This window comes from Anoplophora glabripennis, unplaced genomic scaffold (assembly GCF_000390285.2).
Source record: "Anoplophora glabripennis isolate ALB-LARVAE unplaced genomic scaffold, Agla_2.0 scaffold1034, whole genome shotgun sequence".
NCBI lineage: Eukaryota > Metazoa > Arthropoda > Insecta > Coleoptera > Cerambycidae > Anoplophora > Anoplophora glabripennis.
In genome coordinates this window covers 74,138-83,704 of record NW_019417115.1, presented here as the reverse complement: position 1 = coordinate 83,704, position 9,567 = coordinate 74,138, and the positions used below count along the sequence as shown (strand labels likewise).

At 31.1% G+C, this 9,567-nt stretch overlaps 1 protein-coding gene across 2 annotated transcripts in view; it reads left to right on the top strand.

Moving 5' to 3' along the window:
* Positions 1–219: 219 nt before the first annotated feature.
* LOC108914546 overlaps positions 220–9,567 on the top strand; it is a 73,595-nt gene continuing 64,247 nt past the window's right edge. For both annotated transcript variants that reach the window (XM_018720377.1, XM_018720376.1), the window contains exon 1: positions 220–357. In XM_018720377.1, coding sequence (XP_018575893.1) covers positions 232–357 — 126 coding nt within the window. In that variant the 5' untranslated portion in view covers positions 220–231. The remainder of the gene's footprint in view (positions 358–9,567) is intronic.

Here is a 9,567-nt window from a genome sequence, read left to right as displayed (position 1 = left end):
TGTCAGATGTACCTAACAGAATTTAAAATATTTTACGTGCATCTACTTGTAGAAAAAATGAAAGTAACGTAACTGCATATGAGAGAAGGGTCCCCTACCCATCCTCCAGAGCCGAAGAAATAGAAGCGAGGAGAGAGCTCATCTCCAGGACCAAGACAGTCTCTGAGAGGGAGACGCGTAAAAGACACCTGCAGTATTGTTGAGAAGATTAGTTATCTCGCGAGCTTCTTGATGATGTCGGTAAACGTGCTCGGGCTCGGTGTTAAGATGAAGAACTCTAAAAGTTCCTTAACAAGTTATGTTCTCCTGGTTGTGTGTATTGATGCTGCGGTTGCGCAGTTTATTGGACAACAGTCGGTGAGTTTACTCTTTTTGCATATTCAAATGCAGATAATAATTAACGACAGATCACTAACGGTATTTCTTAATTAAAGCAAACGAAAAGAAAATTCCTTTTATTTCTTGGAGACTTCAACAGACGGTGACAACAGTAACTTATTTTTAATTCTGACCGAAAGAAATAATTCTTGTGTAATTATGCTGATTGATTGTACTTTTCAGTAAAAAAAAATCAGCGCTATATAATTTCAGTAACTGTAAACCAGTAAGGTTCTTTTCGGGAAAAACAACTCTGATACCGGAAACTTCGCCATATTTTTAAAAATTACCTAATTATATGTATTTAGTAGGTACATATTATGGTGTTTTGGTATTATTTGACCAAACTCAAAATTTTAAATCGAATCTCCAAAATAAAAACAAATCCTATACGAAGGGATGTCCCGAAATGGTACGTTTTCGAAATACAGAGAGAAAGTATGAGAAAAAATTTCACATTTTCTAAAAAATTTCCAGGAATATTTCTGAAGACGCTTGACATAGACAGAACTTGAACCAGTGATAAGCCCAAAAAATGCTGCCAATTTTTTGTTAAATTCCCATTTCTAGCAAAAAATTTATAAATTCTTTTGTTAACCCAGTAGTCTTAAGAGTTATTTTAAAATCATTGTAGTGATTGATAACGGTCAAAAAAAAAGTACTAACTCAAAAATTGTCCATCTTTTCAGAATAAAAAGCAGAGCTGTAATATTAAAAATATCCAGTGGTGATGGGGTTTTCGGTGACATTAGTTTTCAGTAGATATCAATATAATTTAAAAAAATATATCAGTTCAATTATAATGAATCAATATAATTAACTGCTTAAGTGTTTCATTTATTATAAATTTTTTCTTTAATACCTGGTTAAGATATGAAAAGATATTTTATGTCAATAACATTCATTCATTTACTTCTAAATTGCTATTAAATTACTATTACTAATGAAGCTAATTGTAAGTACTGTTTAAAATTTCTGACTTTTAAAAGTACCAACAGTTTTTTTAAAATATTTTATGGTCAAGATATTTTCTCCTGAGATCCAATTCTCATTAGCGTACAAATAAAAAAGACGGATACTCGTCGTAAGTACCTACTAATTAATATTTATAGTTAACCTAGAATATAACGACACCATAAATATTTAAAACGAGTTCTCTTCATAAATTATCATATTTGGCAAAAGATCAACATATTTAAATGAACATATAATTATATTTTATAATATAGTATAGTGCTACAACCTTAAAAAATATTATCTTTATTAGGTTATTATAGTGCTTTAATTTGAATAAAAAGTTAAATTTTATAAATAATTTAAAAATACAATTAGACTGGTTAATTGGTTCATTCCAGTGTCGTACAACATAATTAAAAAATGCAGTCCTTTAAATAACATTTCTCGACTGCCATGTTTGAAAGTACTTTATTATACTCATTAGAAAAAATGGTACTAGGTAGTAACATATAACGCAAGCCATTTTTGACACTAACTATTAAAAAACTTGTGTAAACACTATCGCAACAACGATTGTAAAATCGGATTTCATTATTCGGAGTGGTTGAGGCCACTTGGCTCTCCACGGGTATTGCGAATGACATTTGAGACTGCAGTTGTCCAGCTATGCACCTAATGGTTGAAAATACTACAACTTCAATAAATTTTTTTCTCGGAAACTATAAGATAAGTTGTGAATCACTCTGTATATATATATATGTGTGTGTGTGTGTGTGTGTGTGTGTGTGTGTATAATACACAGAGTGTTTTCAAAAGAAGTAGCACAAATTGTACCGGTGAATCCGAATACAGCTAAAAAGAACACGTTTTGCATAAAAATGACCTTGGTAAAATGTTCATCTCTTATGAGATACAGCCTCTCAGTCTCAAAAAGATAGCGGCTTTAATCTGAACACCAAAAAAATTGAATAGTTAAATTTTACACAAATTTTCTACCAATGCAAGTGCAACAATTTTTCAAAAATTTCTACGCCTTGGATGGGGTTGAAATAAGCTACTTTTTGTTTGACAATGACAAAAATCCAATATTCAAATATACGTATCAGATAGCCTGGTTTATTTTAAAACTTTTACATCTAATTTTTGTGCTTTAAAACTAACCATTTTTAACAAAAAAATTAAATTCATTATCATTCGCATTACAATACGCACTTGTAACTAAGAAATATTTAAGTAGGTGGCTGTCATGCTAATGATATTTCCCTCGCAACGAGGTTACATTCTCCCAATTTCTCGAAGTCTTCTTCCTACCGCTGGGAAAGGGCGATTTGGATGCCTCTGGTGGTACATTCTTCTTGCTGCCGCACAGTATTTCCGACATTCAAAAAACACTTGCAGCATGTCAACATATTCATCATTAGTAAAATTATTGTGAAAAACTTGAATTTATAGCAGTCTTTTGACGAGGGTTTTGGAAAATCTAAGCAAGTTAGAAACAATATCTCTTCACTATACAAGTTTTCTCCAGGGTATAAGACAGTTTACAGCGAAGTTGCCTCTAAGCAGCCTTTTTTTATTCTGCGCACGATGGGCGTGTTCACCATTTTCAAACACAGGCATAGGACCCCCCCCTCTTCCCACGCTTGCACACTTTTACACACGTTTTGAACATTTTGAAATATGTATTTATTTTTCGAATTTTTATGTGTCAACCGAATTGCTTATTATTTAGAGCATTTCTGACATAAAATTTATTCGAATCCGTTGAGCTACCTTATAAAATAAAATTAAAGCTTTTACAAGTTAAATCTCTGATAATTACTCATCAAATATTTCTCTTGTTTCCTATCCTCAACTTCACTTGCTTATTATTTTGAGCATTTCTGACATAAAATTTATTCGAATCCGTTGAGCTAGCTACCTTATAAAATAAAATTAAAGCTATTACAAGTTAAATCTCTGATAATTACTCATCAAATATTTCTTTTCTATTGTTTCCTATAACTATCCTCAACTTCAAAAGTGTTAACATCAATATATAAAATACAGATGCCTTCGAGTTTTACAAAAAATTTCATCACTTCCTAAAGAAAGATAAAAACGGAAACCAGTGAAGTTTAAATAGGAAATAGTGTTTTATTAACGACAGAAAAACACATGGCACGACGTTTAATCAGGGGATAATATCAATAAAGACAAATCAGTAATGAGTTTTTGCGCTAAGTAAGGGGCTGGTGTTAAATATTATTCCAATTCCAGTATTTATCAGCCTTTCCCCATTATTAATTAAAAAATCTAACATTTTGAGTAATTTTGCCATAAAACATAATTGTCTTATATCGATAGGTTGCATCGTCTGAGGGTAAAATTAATTTATCTAGATTACATGCTACAAAAAATCTATTTAAAAACTTAAATCGATGGTATAAGTTATTTATAAAATACAAGTGTAAATAATAAAAATATATAAAAAAACTAATAAAACAAGATTACATACACTGAAAACTATTCGATTAGAATTAATTACTTTATCCAAAAAAAAGTGCTTACCTGTAAATAATTTAATTTGTTAAAATAAATTATTTTTATTACAGTTTTTACATTTTAATAACGTTAAATAGAGGAAATTATGCAAACTTTTGCATTAAAAAAACTATTTGGACATAGACTTTGCTTAAATAAATACCCATCGACAGCTACTTAATTTTCTTGGATTTAAGTGTATTTATGTCACGCTTAAAATGTGCGAGTGACTTTCTTGCAAAAGAATAATTTATTTAAATAAAGCAGATTACCGTCCGTCTGTGGTTTTTTGAATAAGAGTTGTAAAATTATTTAAAACCTTATATAATGCACTAATTTGATTAACAATTCTCACAGTTTGTGACACCCCACAGGTAGTAAAAAAAGCCGTGCCACCACGCAATGTTGCAATTCGGCCACTGTCGTCGATGAAACGACACTACTGATATAGTGCGTGAAATTGATAAATTAATTTTTATAATATGAAAAACACAATCGTACTTTAACTAAATTCACTTGCAAATAATTTTGTCACACAGTTTGCTGAAGATGTATGTACCTACACAGTAGGTTTAAAAATAAAATTCACACATTTGTTATAAAAGTGAACTACTAGTGAACTAGTGCAACCAAGTGAAATATTATGCAAGGTTTTTTTACAGATTAACCTTCTCTGTATTTATCAATTTTAAAGAACTTTATAATTCAATTTTCTTTTACAAATACATGAATTTTTGTAGTATCAATATACAATTTCAAATAAAAATATTTTTTGCTGTTAAGTATAGCTATTGTTATTCGAAAAACTTCGTAATTAACAATATATTATCGAAAAACATATCCTTAACTCATGATGTGAATAAGACCTGGGCTACACCACTAGAAATAAAGTGTCAAAAATCCCCATCTATCCCATGTGTGCTAAAAAAGTTATTCGGGGTCAAAGGTCAAAATTTGCGGTTTATTGGATTTTTTTTTGAAAACGTAAAGTTTTATCAAGAAAGTAGCCCTGACAAAAATATAGATCTTAAAATTATCTACAAAAATGGTCCTTATACTTTTTTTTATAAGAATCACCATTCCTGAGATATCGCGATTCTAATACTTGAAGAAGTCACGTTCTACATGATATGCACACATTTCCACACCACCTGTGAGGTAGTGTATTTTGGCGCGTTTTTTTTAACGTGATTTCCCCGGTAGGCCTACTCCACGAACTGTTATGACGGAATTTTCAGGGATAATACTCTTTTAACTGCATGATGATTATTGATATTGATATTGGTTTTTGACTTTAACTGTAGTTTTGATTTCTTTTGATATTTTGATCTGATTCATACTCTTCAAAGTCGACTTCAACAGTCACGTCTTCTTCGATTTCTTCTTCTTCTCCTTCCTCTTCTTGCTGGATGTTCATAAATTCTTCAAATGAAGATGAATCAGCTGTCTCTTCATCGAAATCACATGAATCTTCGTCTGTTGTATTCAGTTGGACATTTGAGCAAGACTGGCTTTGGCATTTAGTACACATTTAGCACTATAACCTTTTATGCAATTGCAAAAAATAGTGTTGTGGAGTTTTTCTGGAGCAGGTGGGAGTAAACTTTGAATCGGTTCCAAAGTATTATCTGTTAATTTCCAACCCCAGTCTTCTGGGTTCAGTTGATTGCCTAGCCATGTCTGAACTTGATAGTATACTCGATACAAGTGTTGATTAGCAGAGGCCGATGTTGGAGGAAGACAAGATAGTTGTAATTGTTTCTTGTTTCATGTATTTTTTACAAAAATGTTTACAATAGAGTAGCCAGATGTTATTCAAGGCCATGCGGGTAGAGGGGATTGACTAAGGGACTGAGTTTCTTATGAATGTATATTCTCAGAATAGTATAGTTTATACGTATAAGAGACACAAATAGGCATTTTTATTTGTATTAAGTGCCTGACTATGTATATACGTGGCATATATGTGCATATCATGTATCAGGAATGGTGATTCTTATAAAAAAAAAAGTATAAGGACTATTTTTAGGATAATTTTAAGATATATAATTTTTGTCTGGGCTACTTTTTTGATAAAACTTACCGTTTTTGAAAAAAATCCAAAAAACCTCAAATTTTGACCTTTGACCCCGAATAACTTTTTTAGCACACATGGGATTGATGGGGACTTTTGACACTTTATTTCTAATGGTGTACCCAATCTCCACCAAAATTTAGCTCTGTCGGAAATTTCGTTATTTGACCACTATTTTTAATACTAATTTGACCGGACTATTTGTGTTCTAATGTAGTGTAGTTCCATATTTACAATGTGACACAATTGATCTATATAAAACTTTTAATTCCTGTTGAGATTATTGACATTATTATTAACTTATTGAAAAGCATTGTTCTGTTTTTGGTTGTACAACAATCAACCAAATCCTTTAATGAGGATATCATATTTTCTACTTTCCAATTAATGAAAACATTTTAAAAATCTGTGTTAAAGCTTGCGAACATAAATAGAATATTAAAACGTCGTACCTACTCTATTCGTAAAGACTTCAGAAGTCACTAAACTAAAAAAAGTAAGAATCAGCGAATGATTAATAAATCAGTCGGTAACTATTACATTTTTACTGAATAATATGTCAGAATCCAAGTAAAATTCTGAATTACCAAATAATGTTTATAATACTGAAGGGTATCTTATTATTTTGACAATAAAACTACTTTTCATTTATTAGGAACGTAAAGCTAATGATCTACTTAAATCATTCATCACATGATGTCATGCGCTAAGTGAATCGATTTTAGTTCACAGGAATTATTATATCCTCTAGTCTTTGAATCATGCCGACAATACAATAATAATAATTTATTATAATAATAATCCCTGAATTCAACCCCGTTTGAGTGGCAATTGCAACCCCAAAATTTTTAAATAGGTAATACAGGCTTGTGATAGGTATCTCATTCGAAAGGTATTTTCATTCTCATTAAAAAATGTCATAGTTTTCATATTTATTGTAAAAACTTAATTGCTTAACAAAATTTGCTACAGCAAACTAAAAAAACTTAATTTCGATATAGGGGATAAGTTCATTGAACGTCTTGGCAACATCCTAATCTAACGTCTTCTATCATCTGACAATGATGCGTGACCAACCTAACGGCAACCGTTATTTTTCTTCTCAAGTCAGCTATATTGGCTTAATTTTGTATACTTTTCGCATATGCCCATAGAAAAAAATCTAAGGCTGTAAGATTAGGAGAACGTAGGTACTAGCCATTCTAACGTTCTTCACCTCCCTATCCACCGATTTGGAATGTTAACTCCAGGTACCTATTACCGGGACTTTAATTTGGTAATGTGGTGGTGCTCCATTCTGCTGGAACCATATCACATCGATTAGAACTTGTGAGTTTGTTTGAGCAGGATATAAATTTGCCAAAGTTGGTACAACATTATTTGGAACAGAAGTAAATAATTATCTCCATCAAATTACCATCAAAACCATACCATAAACCATAAAAACGGTACCAGTGACATGATCTCCAATTATTCCCGCCCAAACAGTAACCTTTTGAGGATTTTCATTAGCCCAGTAGCGACAGTTTTGACTATTAACATGGTCGTGAAGAGTGAAAGTGGACCCATCAGAAAACAAAATATTTTCTAGTTTGATAATGTTGTTATCAAACCTTTACATCATTTGTTCACAAAAATACGTTCTTCTATCGAAATCGTCCTCATTAAACTCCTGAGATGGTTCGAGGAATAAAAAACATTAAATGCTGAAGCTGCTTGTCGACTTGAACTATGTGGGTTTTCTTCAAATTCAAGCGGTACATCTAATTTTGTACCGTTACTCATTGCATTAGAAGCTTCTTTTTTATATGCCGTGCATGTCCATTTTTGCGAAACTGCTTTTCAATTTTGCTAATTGCACCTTGGGCGACAAATCAGGAAATATTTATTGAAATAGGCGAGCCGGCCTGTGATCGCTTTCTATCTTCATAACCAACCATCTGTATAATTATTATTTTATGCATTTCTGTTAAATAAATCAAGTTCAGGAATTGCAATTAGCAACGGTGTTTTCAATAAAATATAGGGACGAAATTTTTACGTTGCAATAGTCTTTTCAGAATTCAAAATTAACATGTCTCGGGATTTTGTATAAATATGCACAGTAATAATTGATATTGAATTTATTCTATTTCACTGTTCCACACTGTATATAATAGTTTAATGAGAACGGGACATTAGCCTGCAGAGTAGTTATTTCTTACAGTATCGTTAAAAGCTTGTCTTTGAAATTGATTTATGCTTAGATGTTACTGTCAAAAGGCATATTATAAAGATGAATATTTAAAAAAAAATTATACTTAATTTAGCTTTCAAAGTAAAAAAAAACAAAAGTTAATATTAAAAATGTATAATAAAAAAAACGTTTTCATACGTTAAAATACATGATGGTTTATTTAAAAGAATATAAGATGTTCATATATTTATGTAATATTTAGTTTGGTTCAATTCTGATGTATTTTTAAAAACATTGCAAATGAAATACATATTCGTATTTTTACTAATTTACTTCAAAATATTTAAAAAATATATATTATTTGTAAACCTCATTTTACATAATGTATTTTGTGATGATTCTATCAGAAATCAAAAACTTAATGAAATAATTACTCAGCATATTAAATAAATTGCAATTTTATGCTACAGATCACAATAAAAAAGTGAATGCTTAAAACCAGAACTAATTATTAGGCAGCATCCGTTTGATATTTAGGAACAAATTATGAAACGGAAGAAATGTATAAAAACCATCGATGATGATAGCTGAAACACTGATCTTTTTGCAAAAAACAACAAAATTGTAAATCAACTATTAATGGTAAAAAACCTTATAAACTAAATAAGTTTATCAAGAATATCATTTACCTGTGTTAAAGAATATACAGGGTGTGGCGTGAATAACAAAGCCACAGAAAAAAAAAAGTTGGGTATACTTTTTATGCGACATATATTTTTCGTAGTAATTTGGCCTCCTGAACACGAATCTGGGGTCAGAATTGGCCCATCACGTCACAATTTTATCCTAACCTCAAAAAACTTGTGAAAAATAGTGAAAATTGATGAAAATTTACTGGGAAAATTTGGAAAAAAATTTATTTCCACATCAAATAGTACATTTTTATGTAAAAGACTCTGCTGAATTCAAATCCACTGTCAGAATTGAGCTAGAACGTGTGGTTTTTTTTCTAACCTCAAAAAACCGAGCAGGAATCGCTATTTTCAAATTCTGAGCGGATTTTGACCAGATTTTGTATAAAGGGGTTTTTTGGGTCGCTGATTACGAATATGAATTCACATTGTAAAAATTCAAGATGGCTGATCCAATATGGCGGGTGTACTTTTTTGAAATCCACCGATTTCAGTAAAATTTGGCATCATAAGGATTGCTGGTTGATCTCACCTTCATTAATCACACATCTGGAGCCAGATTTTCATAAATCAAGGTAAAAGATGTAGGCAGAGTCATAATTTTAGGCCGAGTAGGCGGCATTTTTTCGGCAAAGTCACATTTTTAGATTGAAGGCATAAGCAGATGCAGTGATGTGCTGTGTGGCAGTAATGTGTCCTTTTCCTTGAACTTTAAAATTATTAAGAAATAAAAGCATCTAAATGCCATAGGAAAACTGCATAGTAGT